This window comes from Fukomys damarensis, unplaced genomic scaffold (assembly GCF_012274545.1).
Source record: "Fukomys damarensis isolate Sample0158 unplaced genomic scaffold, DMR_v1.0_HiC HiC_scaffold_39, whole genome shotgun sequence".
NCBI classification, from domain to species: domain Eukaryota; kingdom Metazoa; phylum Chordata; class Mammalia; order Rodentia; family Bathyergidae; genus Fukomys; species Fukomys damarensis.
Window position 1 is genome coordinate 13852197 of NW_022900951.1, and position 16553 is coordinate 13868749.

Genomic DNA, 16553 nt, shown 5'->3' on the forward strand with positions numbered 1-16553 from the left:
CCAACAGTCCCGAATGAGAGTGGGCAGCGGGGGGGGGGGGGGCTGGTTGTCAAGGACAAAGAGCGGGAGGGAGCGAATGGTTTCACTTGGTGAAATCCCATCCCCATCCTCGCAGCTGATCTGAAAACTCCAGCAGCAGCAGCAGCAGCAGCAGCAGACTGAGTAGATTTCCATTCTGCTCACCAAGATAATCGCTGCTCAGAATTGGCTTCAGCATAGCAGGGAACCCAGGAGCAACCTGGCTAGGTGTCTGTGACATTGACTACATCAGATGCTTACTAATGTATCCGTGTGAATACTCCTTGCTGCTTTCTATCACGAGCTGTCAGAAAGGATGCTTTTTATGTGTTCTTAGCAAAAAAGCTGCACAATAGGGGTGGCTGTGATGAATAGAAGAGCCAGAAGAAAGGGTGGCAAAGGTGTGTGTGGGCAAATGTATCCTGTAGGCATTTTAAGAACATTTTTAAGAATTTCTTCCCTCCCTTGAGGGGTAAAAATTCCATTTCTGAGTTGCTTGGCACATTTTTTTTCCGGAAATTTTCATCACATGCAGCATTAAACTTTGATTTCAGCTGTCATGTCCTCCCTTTTAAGTTCTTAAGAGCTTGAGAGGAGGAAGGAGCTGCAGGGGGAGAAAGCCCGGGACATGGGTAGAGACTGGGGGTAGGGGGCTATCGAAGAAAGGGGGCAAAAATAAGTATTTTGCATTCTTCCCAGGGTTAATAAATTTTAGGTCAGCAAGAAGCTCTTGAGGCCAGGAAAGGTAGAATCAAGTATCAATCCAAGCAGAACAGAGGGATATTTGGGGCTGGAGAAGCTTGGGGTGACATTATATTTGTTCCAGGTTTCTACTCCTTCCCAACAGTTCCTAAACCCATGCCCCCTCCTGCTCTTAGAAATGGGCCTGATCTTTCCAAAAGAGTGTCAGCCACTGGTTTTCCTCAGTGTCTAAATCAGCTCATTTCCAAGGAGCCCAATGACTATCTCCATGCTTTTAATGCATCACTATGAATCAAGATCTAGACAATTCCATTATTTCCAGAGTTTGACAGGGGAATGAGCTAAGATCAGTCTATAAAGACTTTCACTACCTTGTGAACATTCCCTATGATGAGGTTTTCTTTCAGCAGTTCGGTTTTGTGGTATCTGGTTGCAGTGCTATTTGTCTTTCTGGAATGCAACAAATCTTCCCAGCTTCCTGTTTGGCACTCAGGAGCCTGGAAGATTCACTCAGTTCTTGGTTATACAGATGACACAGAGAGTGGCAGTTTGGAATGCTTTGCCAGATATTTGTCAATCAGGCAGAAAGTCCACTTTTCCTCTCCCCACCCTAATCAATTTTAGCTTAAGCAAACATTTCAGTATTGGTTTGGGAAAGAGAAGAAGCTTGGAAACCAACCAAAGATGGTTTCTAATTCTAGCTTCTGTCCTTACTAGGTATGTGACTTTGTAAACTTACTTACTTTCTCTAAGCTTCTGTTTCCTAATCTATAAAATGGGCCAATGCTTTTCCTCTTTGAGTACTGTGAGGGCTCCATGATTTTACGAGTGGAGTGCACCTGACTTAGAGTTTGGTGTATGGTCAGAGCTCCTCTTGGAAGCTTATAATCTTAGGTGGGAAAGTGATACATACACATAGTCTTTTTCCTGTTATGGAGGATCAAATAAAACATATAACCCTATCTCCTATTGCAACCTTTGCTGTTGTTTCGCCCTTTCATGGAGAGCAGTTATAGAAGGGAGGAGGCGACAAGTGGCTGACTCCAGATTACTATGTTCATTTTCTATTACTGCTTCTATTGCTGCGTAATAAATTTTTGCAAACTTAGCTTAAGTCAACACACATTATCTTGCAATGTCTGTGGGTCATGAGTCTGCTCAGAGCCCCACTGGGCAGATATCAAGGTGAGATCTGGGGTTATATTCTCAGAGGCTTGGGAGCCTCCTTCAAGCTCATCTGTTATTGGTAGACTTCAGTTCCTTGGGGTTGTAGGATGGAGACCTCCACATCTAGAGGCGATGTACCATTTACTGCCACGAGGTTCTCTCCACATGGAACATGTTTTTTTTTAATGACCAATAGGAAACGTGTCTCTGATGCTTCTTGTCTCTTTTAAAGGCTTACCTGATTAGGCCAAACCCATCCAAGATAATACTTTCTCTCTTGCTGAGCTCAAAGTCAACTGAGAAGGAATCTTAAAATTCTTTGTCACGTATGATTAGCATAAGTCATAAGTTCTACCCATACCCAAGAAGGAGAGAATTACACAGTTTAGGTACTTGAGAGGGCAGGGGTCTTGGAGACCATCCTAGAATTCTACCTACCATAGAAGGGCCCCTAGATGTATTCACATAAACATAGAAAAAACTGTCTTGCTTCTATAAGTTCCATTTTTTGCAAGAATAAAGATCACCAGTACTAACTAGGCTTGCTATTGGGCATGGTTCATCTACAGTGAAATTGTTAAAGTGGAAGCAAAAGGGTTTGCGTTAGTCACTTACTTGTTGCTGGGACAAAATACCCAACGCTTACATGAGAGATTTATTTTGGGTAACAGTTTCAGAAATCTCAGTTCATGGTTGGCAGGCTCAAACACAGAAATGGCATGGTGGAAGGGCCTGCCATGGAGGACAACTGCTCACATCCTGGCAAGTAGGAAGCAGAGAGAAGGAAGGAGCCAGGGAGGGCCATAACCCTTCCAAGTCACAGCCTCCAATGACCTGCCTCTAAAATGCCCCTAACAGCAAATCAGCTATAAGCTCATCAGTGGACTTATTCAAGCCATAAGAGGCATAGAGGAAGCTGAAGATGTAGGGTAGGCTTGCAATGGCAGTGACACCACAAACTTATGAATGACTAGGTTCCATTTGGGTTGCCCTGTTACTTGGGAAAATAAATTGATTTTTAATGATGAAAAATGGCATAGTTTTCCCAGAAAGAGCTCCACTAGTGCCTGTCTGCTGTCTCCATTGGTCATATCATACTAGTTAATGCTCTGCAACCAAAGGACTGGGAGCCAAGGCATGAAAGTTTTCCTTCCCTTTCCATCCATGTCTATGAGCTAGACAGCCCTGTGGCAATTAATGAGTGAAATGCTCACCTGCTTCTGCATGGCAGAAATGCACAAGAGCTACTCAGTAAGGAAGGAAACAGATTCTTCCTAGGAACCATGGCTTGGCCACTCATGCTGAACTCGTGTGAGGTTTTGCCCCTGTCAGTCATGGCAGCAGGCAGAGTTTAGTAGCCTAGAAATTCTGTGCTGGCTTGCCCAGAAAGTCCAGTAGGGATGTTTGTGGGACACTGGCAGAGGAGTGACATTCAAAATAGTACTTTCTGGGTCAGGGATTTAGCTCGGTGGTTCCTCCTCCTGCCTCGCAAGCAAGGACCCGAGTTCGATCCCCAGTATAAAAAAAAGAGTACTTTTCTTTTGTATGTAGCTTGATATATAATATTTGCTGATGAGGAAAATGTTGTGCTGAGCTTCTTTGTGATGTACTAATTTATTCTGAAATGTGGGGTTACTTACAGCAAAAAGATAGAGGCTCTATCTAAAAAGATAGAGGCAGAAGAGTGGGAACTGTAGTCTTTTTGGTGTTTAGGGCTTCTAGAGTCCAGAGGTCTTAGACTATTACTAAGATGGGAATTGTATAATATTATAGCAGGGAGAGTGTGCTGAAGGGCATCTCTTCTAAACCATTGCTTCCATCCAGGACTATGTATAAATCATTTTCATACAGTGCTACAAAACACGTGCCTCCAGGGGGCAGGGATTCCTCTATGTTTTATTTTGTGCTGTGTCCTAGCACCTAGCACTCTGCCTGGAACTAACAGCTTGTTGGAAATACTCTATACACAGATGGATAGGTAGATATTTCCATTGTCAGCGGTCTCTTCCCTTCTTCCATGTTATCCAATTCCTCTGACTACCACAAGATCCCAGGGCATCATCAAAAAACACTTTGTGTTTTTCATATTTACCTGATGATAAAAATAACCTCAGGGGACTTTTAAAAAATACAAATTATCAGGACACGGTTGGAAAGTCTGGTTGAGGGAGTCTAGGTAGGAGCTGAGAATTCTACATTTTTGATAAGCACACCAGAGGAGTCTTTTCTTGAGGCCAAAATTAAGATAAACAGTGTGGGAGCTCAGCCCTCCCCACACAAAGGCTGAGGAGCCATGGACACATGACCTGCTTTCTGAGAAGTGTTGAAAGTCAACACTCCAAGCTTCTGGCCAGAAGCACTGAGGGATGAGGGGCTGTAAGTCTGGCTTACCTCCAGTCCCCTGGGCTCAGCCATGCATCCAGAAGCCCCTCTACTTCTGACATTGCCTGCTCTTTCCCACAGGTAAACGTGCTGTTCTGCCCCCTCTCCCACCTGTCTCCAGCACATGAGTTCACAGGTGTCTCTGTTGGGTGTGGTGATGACAACCTCAACCCTGTTGGCTGGGAGTTGGACCTCTGCTGTTCCAATCACTGAACCAAAACATTCCTGGGAGGTGGGGTTAGATGAAGCTCTGTCTTTAGGACTGCCCCTCCTTTTCACCAGAGAGGAGAGCTCTAATCAAGATCTGGCCTTGTACGCTCCACTCCTACTCCTCCTCTAAGGTCTGAAAAGATTGGCTTCTGCCTTACTGTTTCCTCCTAGGGTTTCTTGTCCCCAGGACTCAGTGACCCCTGGCTGGCTCACCAAGTATTTACAGTTTCCCAGGAGAAGGTTGAGGTTGAGCTGCCTGAGAAAGAAAAATTTCTGCCTTTCCTTCTTGGCTCCATAGAACTCTTCCCCTATAAAGGCTTCCCTGAACACTAAACACCAGGGGAGAATAAACCCAGGTCAAGAGGAGTAATCTGCTTGGTGGCTAAAGGTGAGAGAGCAGAGGAGACTATTTATTATTATGTTAGAGCTGCATTGCCCAATACAATAGCCACATATGGCTATTTAAGTGTCCATTAATTCCATAAAATTAAAAATTCAGGTCTTCACTCACTATAGCCACATTTTATTTTCTCAGTGGCCAGTACGGCTAGTAGCTACCATATTGTACAGCACCGCTGTAGAGAACTGCATCATCACAGAAAATTCTGTTGGACAAACTGCTTTAGAGGCATGGTATTTTCTCCTTGATTCTGCCCAAGTGCTATTTCTTCACATCATTAGAAATGTGTCTTTATTTCTACTGGCAATTTTTGTAGTTTTGATACATTATTCTAGAAGAAAAAAAACACTACCGAATATTGCATTAGAAAACCAAACCAAAACTAACTGCAGTACTTGGTGTGGGGGGGGGAATTAATCGCCAAAAGATTTGTATTTTTCCCAGTTTTTCTCTCCATCTATGAGAGTATCTCCCAACCAAGTGTGGTGTGGTGCATGCTTATACTGTAACCCTAGCACCATTGGAAGCAGAGGCAGGAGGATCACAAGTTCAAGCTTGGGCAACTTACTGAGATCCTGTCTCAAATTTAAAAACAATTTTTAAAGGGCTAAGGTACAGCTCAGCGTTAAGGCCCCGGGTTCAGTCTCCAGTACTGACAAAAAACCAAGGTGTCTTCCCTGGTTTTCCATTTTGTTTTCTGCTTTTTCTGTGGAGCATCTTGTTCTGTATAAGTCTTCTCAAACTAAAATGGTACGGCAGACTTCAAAGAAAAGGATCAGAGAGGCAAATCCTGTCTGGAGCATGGGATAAATAGTTGGTCAGAGTGCCCTTGAATCACACATGGGGAAAAAGAAGGAAAGAAGCAGAAAGAGGGATGAGACAGGATGGGCCTGGGCAATGGGTCTGGAAGGAGGCAGACTGGGCAGGCATTCCTGAGGCTGCCAGATTGCCCAGTGCTCCTGAGTTCCTATGGGCAGCTATTTCTTACCCAGAATCCCCTGCTTCCTAGCACCTTCTTCCATACAGATTCATGTTCAACTTGTGGGGAGCTCCATCCTAGAAGCCATGTGTCCATGAAGAAGACAGTAGAGCATGAAATGCTGGGTTAGGGAAAGGAGATCTTCCTTCGTTGAGTTTGGATGAGATGTAAAACCGTGCTGTTGGCAGTTTCCTTCACTTAATACCTATCGCCTCATCACGGATTCTGGCTGTGCTCCCTCTGCGTGACACCCAGAAAGTCAGCCAGGCTTTGAAAGAGGTTAAGCAGTGGAGTCAGGAAGTGGAAGTCAAAGTACGAGAACGCTGGGGCCAGGGACTGCAAAGGAGGAGGAGCAGGGCAAAGTATGGACCGAAGTCCAGGTAGACGCAGGAGCAGCAGGAAGCACTACAATTTTGAGCCCTTGGGGCCGGAAGACTGGAGCGAGGGCAGCCTTTTCCACTCACCTGAGACCGACCTCAGCGTTCTTGGAACACAGGACTCTCACTCCCACCCCACCCATAAGCAGGCAGGAACTTGTGGGGTTGATGAGCCACTGTGACAAAGGCAAGGTGGAGAGGAAAGCAGATGGTGTGTTGGGGCCTCCCATCCCCCAGTTCAGAGGCAAAGGCTGTCCCTACCTAGATTGCAAACTTTTCCCTCTCTCCAGCCTGGAGTTAGTGTGAAGGCTGCCATCACCATCCGCATGTGCCCTCTAGGCAGACTCCATTCCTGCTCCCGCTCCAGCCCAGGTGCCACCAGTGCTCAGTGCAAAGCTTCTGATGTACAGCGCCCTGTCTCCCTCTTTGTGTTGCAGCCGTCTCCAACCTGGACATCGAGAGTAAGCTGAGTGTGTACTACCGTGCACCGTGGCAGCAGCAGAGAAACATCTTCTTCCCGGCCACCAGGCCACCCTGTGTGGAGGAGCTGCACCGCCATGCCCGGCAGAGCCTGCAAGCTCTGCGCAGAGGTAATGGATGGAGCCCAGGCTTGGGGCTTTTCTGTAAGAGAACTCAGAGACTGTCCTGTCCAGGGGGTCCCTGTCCCATCGGTTCCAATGCCTGCCTGCCTTTGTTATAGCTAACACTTTCCCATTTCTACCCTGGATGAAATCCATGGGTACTGTAGTCTACTTATACACATCTTAAAATTAGCATTATAGTCTAAATTTGATAATAAAGAGACATTTTTAAAATTATAGTAATATATATTTCAATATGCAAATGCTCAACCACAACTACAATGGAAGACATAACAAAAGCAGTTAGATGTTTGTACCTATCAAAAATAAGGTTAGCAGGAGGATCACAAGATCAAGTCCAGCCTGCAATTTAGGGAGCCCTTGTCTCAAAAGAAAAAATAAAAAGAGCTTGCAATGCAGCACAGTGGTAGAGCACCACTGAGTTTGATCCCTAGTACCAGAAAAAAAAGTTTGCATTAAATAAAGACAATCAGAAACTTTTTCAAATGAAAGGACCCTGAGGACAAGATACACCAAAGCAATCGGTCTACTAAACATATAGTAGGGTAGAGCAGAAAAGGTACTTTGCCTTATAATGAAAGGGAATTAGGTTTGATTCAGAAATAGGTTCTAGGCTTTTTATCTATTAAAAGATAACAGATGGGACATTTGAATATTGTGTGGGACCTGGAACACTTCTTCATTGACTGTCCCGCGCATTTCAGGATGGCTGTCATGCTTGGCTTCTGCTCAGCCATTCAACAACCATTACCAGAATCTGCAGTTTCTGTTGGGAACCAGGGAGCTGATCCAGCACCCTCATTCTATGGGGGAGTACACGGAGGAGGCCTAGAGCCATAGAGAAAATGGCTCAGGGTCACACACAACTGGATAGGTACAGTGCCAAGACCCAGACCTGAGCCTCTGAGCCCCTAGCCAGACCTCCTGTCCTCTTTGCCATACACTGACCCTTGGAAATAAATATTTACAATTCTCTCACAGCCCTGAGAGCACCGGGGACAGTCACATAGCAGTCAAGGTGGAAATCCAGCCTTTTCTAGCACTGGTTACTTTCCAGTACTTGAAAACCTTTCTAATTAAGATAAGCGGATTCAAAGTGAGCACTGTCCTTCAAGAGACCCCTAAAATGGGGTACCAAAAGTTGGCATGCCAGCTTTTTTGCTTTTAGCTTCTTGCTATGGAGATATATGGTGTCTACACATTCACTTGTCTTTGTTCCAAATTCCCTTCATTCCTTTAAAAAATGGTATTGTGCATATTAGAATATAAATAAAATATTCCACTATCATTGTCAAGATAGAGAATAAAGTTATGGTAAGTATTGTTTTCATCTTATTTTCTTCCACATGTACATGACTTCTGCCTTATCCTCAGCTTCTTTCTTTGTAATGAACGAGCTAACCTCCTATCCCAAAAGCAATTGTTTCTAAAAATTTCCTTACTCATTAGTGGTAGACACTGTGACACTTACAATGAAGAGTGAGAATCAGGGGTCCTCTAGAAGTGTCTGTGGCATACTTGCTATTTACTTCAACTTCAGTTGGTCAAAAAAATTTTCTTCAACAAATGTTTAGTGCAAGCCACCTTCCGGAAATTTTCCGTACAACTTTTGCCTTTCCTTTGCAGCCTGGATTTTTAGTACCCTCCCTGTGTTTTCTTGAACAACCTTCTGTCATAACTAACCTTTGTGGGCCTGTCTTCCACCATTCATCCATGAGCAACTCAAGGGCAAGGGTAACATCCTATTAATTTAGTCTATTCAAAACACTTAGCATATAGTAGGTCCTCCATGAAGATGTAAGGAACAGAATAAAATTCTGCAGAAAACTGGTCAAGCCTCGAGGGCACAAGATGGCTTCATAGGAATCTGATGCTTCTTGCTCAACGCTTTCTCGGATCCCAGCGTTAGAGAGCTTGAGTAACATTAGCCCTTTAGACATGATTTTCTTTATCCTTTCATTATTATTAATCGGTCCTCCCTGCTTAGATTTTTACAGATTCAGCCAGATAACACTGAGCCTCTCATAAGCTATCACTTTTCACTGCTTTATCAGGTTTGGACTTAATGGCAGAGCTGAAGAACAGCAAGTGCCAATATCAATTTTCTCTGAACTTCCTCCTGGGGGGTGAGAGAGGGATATGGGGCCTCCTGGGGTTTGGAGAGAAGACTGTGGAGCTGCGTCTTGCCCTCCACAGAGTGGCTTGTTTTGTGGTTGGCTCAATAGCAAATCTTGGGTGTAGTAGTTTTAATAGCACTGCAGAGAGCCATAAACAGGAATTATAGGCCTCATAGAATTAAAAACATGCAGTGTAGAATTCAAATTAGAAAGTGACTTTTTTTCCCCCAACCTTGTCCAAGAAACAGTCGCTGAGCAGGGTATTCATCAGCATGATCCACTTCTGCCATCTGGTGGTCATGAATAATATTGACCGCTCAGAGGGCCTCCAGGCTTGGCTAGGGCCCCAGTGAGGTTCCCTGTATCGTCTCTATTTGGACAGCTGGAGAAGCCTGGCTTCCAGCGGGAAGGAGTGCATAATGAAGCCCAGACAAGTGAACCAGCAGTGGCTGCAGCTCTGTGCTTCTTTTAAAAATGAGGCTAGAAGGTGGGAGCTGGGAGACTGAGAATAAAACCTAGAAACCAGGAGCCCCTGTTATCTGTTTCATAGCAAAACCTTCAACAAACTGTGTTCAGGGCCAGACCTGGTGCTAGAGCCTAGGATTCAGAGAGCAGTAAAGTCTGGTCTCTGTCCACAAGGGATTCCTGGTCTAGTAAGGGAGATAGCAAGTCACCAGGGAAACTCAATGCAGTGAGATGTGGGCTGGTGTCCCAGAGGAAGTGGCATCTAAATGGATTTCAAGTTATTTAGGATCCAATTACTTTTTTTGCCTTTTCCTTAGCAATTCTTTAATGCTCAGAGCCAATAATCATTTTAAGTGATGCCATCTTTTATGTTCATAAAGCTGGGAGAGAGATTAATAAGTGACTATAAAGGGATCATGATATTTTATATTTCCTTTCTGTTCAGGTTTCTGACTGAGATCTAAGTTTCCTTGGTCTAAGGGAATAAGAACCAAGATCTCACTGCAATTTTGGGCTCTGGTAGACCTGTTTTCTCCCTACCTCACCACTAGTAAAAGGTATTATTAGGGAGCCATTAATCTAGCCTGCCTATTCCCAGCCCAGGGCAAAGGAAAAAGAAGATTTATTTAAAATAGTGTGGGAGAGGAGCAATTGAATGGGAAATCGAGTTGCTGATTCCTTTCTAATTCCTGCTCTCCTTGCACCTCCTAACCAGTAACACCTATATTCTTTTGTTCTTGGTAAATTTAAGAACGTAAAATCTTTTTTTTTTTTTTTTGTGCTGCCCTTTTAGGAAGACCACTGTTTGCTTGCAGAGAAAAATGAGGGTGGCACTGAATGTGGGCACTTTAACAAGGAACACATTTATCTCTAAATGTCTTCCCGATAAACATTGACTTTGGAGGCAATGTAGCAAAGACCACCTACGTGGTTTTAAGGATTTTCCCCCCTCTGGTTGTAAATGAGAGCCAACATGTTTTCAGAAGAATCCCAGGCAAAGAAAGATGTGGAATACCATCGCATTTTCCTGACACAGAAACGAAGTCAAAAGTTCAGGCAGTGAAGCCCACAGGCAGCCAAACCAGACATGGATAAAAATCAAAAAGTGTGAGAGTGTTTAGTTCCTTATTTAGTAAGTAGCACATAGACTCAAGCAAACAAGAAATGGGGCCAGCATTCCGGAGGCTGTCAAAACAAGCAGTAGAACCTAGAGAAGCACCTAGCAATGAGAGGACCAGTATAAATATAGATGTATGTGGGAAATAGAATGCATTTTTTTTAAAAAAACTACACTTTAATGAAAGTGTTAATTCATTCTTTCAGTTGCTCAGCACACATTTATTGAAAATCTACTATGTCACAGGCGCTGCGGGCCCTATAATCAAAAGCTGAACAAAATATAGTCTCTGTCCTCCAGGGCCAACCTCTAATAGAAGAGGCTGGCAGAGAGATTGTATTTTTATCAATGTAAGAATAAAATAGGACCTTTGGAGAAGGGGCATCTGATGTCACCAGAAAAGATCAACAGAGTTAACTCTGTTTCCTACCACAGGTAAGAAAAATAAGTTGTGCCTTGTAAGTCGCCAAATACTCCACAGCCTATGCTATCAATGGTCAAAAATAAAAATAAATCTTTTTATTTTATATTCATACTATAAATAAAACATAATCAAATAATGCCAAGCTCAATAAGTCTTGCTCCAGTGAATGAGATGTTAGAACCTTGCAGTGCCTGTAGGTCAAAAAGTGGTCAAGAGCAAAGACACTGGCGTTAAGTCTGTACCACTGTTAGCTCCACAGTGACTCACCCTCCCTGAATCTGTTTGGCATGAATGCCCACTAACTGGGTTTGTTGAGACGCTGTGGGTAAGAGCTTCAGCGAAGGGTCTTTGGCATGGGGCAGTTACTCAATAAATATGGGACATTATGATTATTATTGTACATGTACTGAATAATGCTTATTTCAAATAGTGGCAGGACAGATTGAAAACTTGACTGTACCAATTTGTGCCTTGGTCATGAGGGGGACTGTAGAGATTTCAGGCCCTGGCCATGAGTGTAAACTGGATTGTGGCAGATGGGCAGCCCTTCGTGTGGACAGAGACACCAGAAAGTTAAACGCTGTTTTTGGTATCTCAGTGATTCTTTGTTGTTCGTTCATTTGGTGAGTTGGTTTTATATTCCTGTGAAGAAGTCAGGACCATTTCATCGAGATATTTCCCTGCTTTTCCCAGTGGTAGCTTTATGACTAAGTCAGATAGGTAGTACCACTGGGATTGCCTTACTTTCTCCAGAAGACCAGGATTTCAAATCCTCTGAAATTTGTGGGAGACAGGGCCTAAATGGCTGCAATGGTGTGCAAGTCACCAGCTTTCTGAGAAAAAATTTGTAAGATAAATAAATAAAGGACCTGATGTGTGGCCTTTGCCACATCATAGCCCATTCCCAGGTGCCAGTAGTTGAAAAATGAACTCTCATAAATTCCTGAATCCATAGCAATCAGTTCCCCTGATCCAGTGTGAGCTGTCTCCTGTGCCCAGGCCAGACAGCTCTCGTATGTCTGTGTCTACTTTCCACTCTGGCACTGATAGCAGCAAATCTTCTACCGTTGTTCTCAACTTTTGTTTTTCTATTCATGTTTTGAAATGAGGAAGAAATACGGATCTCAGAAGTGAGCTATCTTATGCAGAGAGCATGAGATGAACCCACTAGAATGGATATATCCAACTTCATATTGGTAGTAAATGAAAGTTCAGTTAAGAACCAACTAGCTAGAGTCAGAAAAGCTCACTTTTTTTTTTGATAAAAAGTCTTTTGCTAATATTTTTCATGGTGTGTGGGGGCCAGAGAACTTGAAAATGCTAACTGTACAGTGGACCCTCGAGTTATAGTGACGACGGGCCTAACTTACGAACAACTTGGGTTATGACCGGAATTTTAGTTTTAACTTAGAAACAAAGTCTTGAGCTACCACCCAAATGCCAGCTGCTTGTGCTTCCAGATGGTCTCAGATACAGATTGAAACCTTAAAGAGTTCTGGAAGGAACACGACAGCATCCTTTCCTGTGAGGGGTTCACTGAGAAATCCTGGGTCAGCGTCTCTCTAAGGACACTCAGATCTGCCTATGTACAGGAAGAGAGACTTTGAAGACTGTAGTGGATCCTGAGGCTTCAGTTCACCAACCCGAGTTGCAACCAGCCCTCAGGAATGAATTCAGTTCCTAAGTCAAGGATCCACTGTATTTCACTATCATTGCTTTTTCTGGTCCTGTCAGAACACCGGAGCCGGAGCGATGGCCGAGAGCAGAGAGCCGCTGCACCCCTGTCCATAGCTGCTCCGCCACTGCCAGCCTACCCTCCAGCTCACAGCCAGAGGAGGCGCGAAGTGAAGGACCGCCACTTCCTCACGGTAAGCTTGGTGGCCTCCGGCAGCAAACATGAGTCTGTCTTGGGAGTCAGTTTCCCCCTCCCATTGAGTAAAGCTGGGATGGCTGAAAGGGCAGATCATGGGTACTTGGGAGCAAGTGAACTTTCCCCTTTTAATTTCTGAAAGGAATGCCTCAATGTGTTTGGAATAGAATAGGGATTCAGGTATATTTTTAAATGACAGGTTGCACGATGCAGTGAAGCAGTGATATTTTAGAACTCTAAAATCAGAAGGCAAATTTACTTGGAATCCCAGTTTTCCTTATAAGCTAAAGAATTTAGGGAAAGTTACTCACCTACCCAGGCCTCAGTCCCCACATCTGTAATATGGGGGTGTCAGTAGCATCTACCTTACAGGGCTTGAGTATTCAATGAGATAAGACACGTGTAGAACTCAGCACAGTGACTGATTGACAGAGTAAGATTTCCTTACATGTTAACCATAACTGCCACTATTATTATAGCAAATGATAGTGTAGCTGACTCAGTGGGAAAATCTGGGGAAGAACTTCAGTGACGTGGGAAGTTACCACTTGAGGAAGAATCATGTGACTATTTCATGTTTAACCATTCTATAAAAGAGGCTGATTCTCCAGGATGACTTACTGCCTCAGTGACATGATCACTGCTGGTGATTTCAACCTCATCCAGAGGCACACAACTGTAACTCAGCCTGACCCCCAAGTATAGATCACAGATGATAGAGCTGAGCCTGCTCAGAATACCTGCGCCACTCTCAACAGCCACTGTGAACATGTCACTCCCTGAATGCCTTCTGGTGCCTCAGTGCGGGCAAGCGAGTGCACTGTCCTCTGAGTTTGGTATCACTGAGGTGAGGAATTGTGGTTTCTGTGATCAGATCAAGCCAAACTGCCTGCCTGCATGTCTGCACACTGCTGTTCTCTTATCCTGGCTTGGGGCCCGAAGCCTAAACATGTTATAAAACTGTAAGTACCAGTTGAGGTTTTGATTTGAAGTTAAATTTGTATGTGTGATTCTAAACCCTGCACCCTGATAGCTCATACAATATGCAAAATAGTGCAAAATAGGCAGGTCCCATGATGCCAAACATCCAGATGACAACGGAGTTCACCTAAGTGAATCTGCATAATGAAACATATCCAGATAAGACCTTGCGTCGTATTGGACAATGCATAGATAGACTTGCTTTCCCAGCAGCCAGACAGCAGGCACCGTGACCTTCAGTGCCCGTTAAATGCATACTGAGTACGTGCTGCACTCACTACAATGTAGTGATATAGCCCAAGGGTATGAAAGGGGGATAAAAGCCTCTCAGGGTTTTCTAGTTCTTCAGATAGTACAGTTACACATGCTTGTGATTTGTCATAAAGACCCTTGCTCCACAGAAGTTCTTATTAAGCCCAAATATGCTTGCCGAAGCATTTGCTTTTAATGAGGCATTTTCTGCATAAAAATGCTAAAAATATTTTCCCATTCATTATAACGTGTTTTGTGGCTCATTAAGTTGGTTCTTCTTGCAGGGGAGGTGAGAAAGAAGAGTTTTGAGCATTTATAAAAGCAACATAAAATATAACCCTTTCTCGTAATCTGCATAATTTTTAATAATGTCTAAACACCAAAGCAAGACTATAGGAAATGGCTTAAAATAATGAATAGTAATGAGGGTATTTCACTTTTCCAACAAATATCAAAAGAAAGGATCCTAGATGACACTTAGGTAAACCTTAAGAATATATTCCCCTCTCAAATAATACTTAGAATTTCTAAATAATTGTTTTAATTTATAAGAACTACTTGATATGGGAATAAATTTGAAAATATAGTTCAGTGGATAATTTCCTAGAAGAATTAAAACTGTCAAAATTGACCTGTTTTAGAATTAATAAGCTTAAATGAACTAATTTCCATAGAAGAAACAAAAGTTATTAAGGAACCATGCCACTAGGCCCAGATGATTTCTCAAAGGAATTTTATTAAACCTTGAAAGTCCATATATTGCCAAATGCGCTACAAATTCTTTTGAAGCATTGAAAATAAAGTAAAACTTCTCTTTTATGAACCAAGTATAACACTGAAACCTAAACGTATTAAAGACAATATATAAAAATTAAGATAAGTACAAACATGTCACTTGTGATTATTGATTCAAAAATGTGAAATTAAACACTAGCAAACAGAATACAATGCCACATTAAGGAATTAATATACCATGACTAGATAAGATGTATTCCAGGAATAGAATGTTGATTCAATATTAGGATATCTATTAGTATAAATACTATATTAATAGAAAACCTGTATGATTGTATCCATGAATACTAGAGAAGCCGTAATCAAAAATTCAATATCTTTTTTTAATAAAAAATTCGAGAAAATAGTAGCAGTGATATTTCATTAGCATGATTAAATATATATATATATGTGCACACATATGTTAGTCTAAATGCTAGTAGTTAATGGGAATCATTAAAAGCATTTCCACTAAAATCAGAAAGAAGGTGAGAATTGCTCTTTATCTCTGCTACTATTTAGCATTGTATCAGAAGTATAAATCAACATAATTGGACAAGATAAATCAATTAGAGGCATAAGAACTGGAAAAAAAAGAAACTATATTTAACTGAAGATAGTATGATATTACACCAGAAAAAGTCATCAAGAATCAACGATAAAGCTAACTCAAGCAATAAAAGAATTAAGTAAGGCTGAAGGATACCAACACACAAAAGTCAATTCCCTTCATTTACCCAATGGATAGCCAATAAGAAGACTAATGTTATAGAGAGCCCCCTTTAGAGCAATAACAAAGAAAATTAAATACTTAGGAATTAATTTTCTAGAAATGTGTAAAACCTGTATAAGAAAACCTTTAAAGTTTTTTCTAAAGACACAAAATTAGACTTTATCAAATGGAAAGACATCCACTATTCTTGGATAGAATGATTCAACATTAAAAATATATCAGTCCTAAGATTTTACAATTAACACAACTCCAATAAAAATACCAGTAAGCTTTTTGTAAAATGAAGTTAGACTCATAATATGAAAGATCTTATGGTATCCACTTTATTTGCAAAAAAAAAAAAAAAAAAAAAAAAAAAACACAATGCAACAAACAATGGAAACTAAGCAACAGCAAAATTCTAAATTAAAACAAAATTGCAAACCCATAAGTCCATTTGTTTCCCCATACTCTATATGTTTCTTTTGAGAAACCTGTGGTAGAGACTTCAGTTCACAATGTCAGCCAGACAATATATATATAGTGAGTTCCAGATCAGTCTTAACTACATAGTGAGACCCTGTCTCAAAAAAACAAAACAAAACAAAAATCTCTATGCTATGCAAAATTGCGCAATAAAAACCAAAAGACTTGAGGGAAAGTTGAATGAGGACCTTAATATTCTTCTAGTACACACATACACACAAAAAGGAACTATGGGAAGTGATTAAGAAATACATAAATACTGCAATAAATTGGCATTTCACCTAGAAAAAGCCTTGATGTTTATTCGTGGAGTGGGTATCAGAAGGCCTGTAGCTTGTAAGTTACTGGGTAGGAGTGGAAGGAGAGAGATCTGAAATTGGAAGGAAGGTTGTAGCAGCAGGTGTGAATGAACTTCTAACACACAGGATGAACTGGGATAGCTAGTAGAAGTTTGAGGTGTGTGTGTTTTTGTGTTCTTACACAGCTCAGCTCAGCTGGGCGCAGTTCCTTCATTTACC

General features: G+C 42.2%; 1 protein-coding gene across 2 annotated transcripts in view; it reads left to right on the top strand.

Annotated features, from left to right (window-relative positions):
* Positions 1-16553, top strand: part of Nhs (NHS actin remodeling regulator) — a 90359-nt gene that overhangs the window by 42526 nt on the left and 31280 nt on the right. The window contains exons 1-3 of one of the 2 annotated variants that reach the window (XM_010643638.3): positions 6273-6446; positions 6673-6825; positions 12695-12828. In XM_010643638.3, coding sequence (XP_010641940.1) covers positions 6404-6446; positions 6673-6825; positions 12695-12828 — 330 coding nt within the window. In that variant the 5' untranslated portion in view covers positions 6273-6403. Of the gene's footprint in view, positions 1-6272; positions 6447-6672; positions 6826-12694; positions 12829-16553 lie in introns of those variants that run through there. The other variant, XM_010643639.1, reaches the window with a different exon arrangement.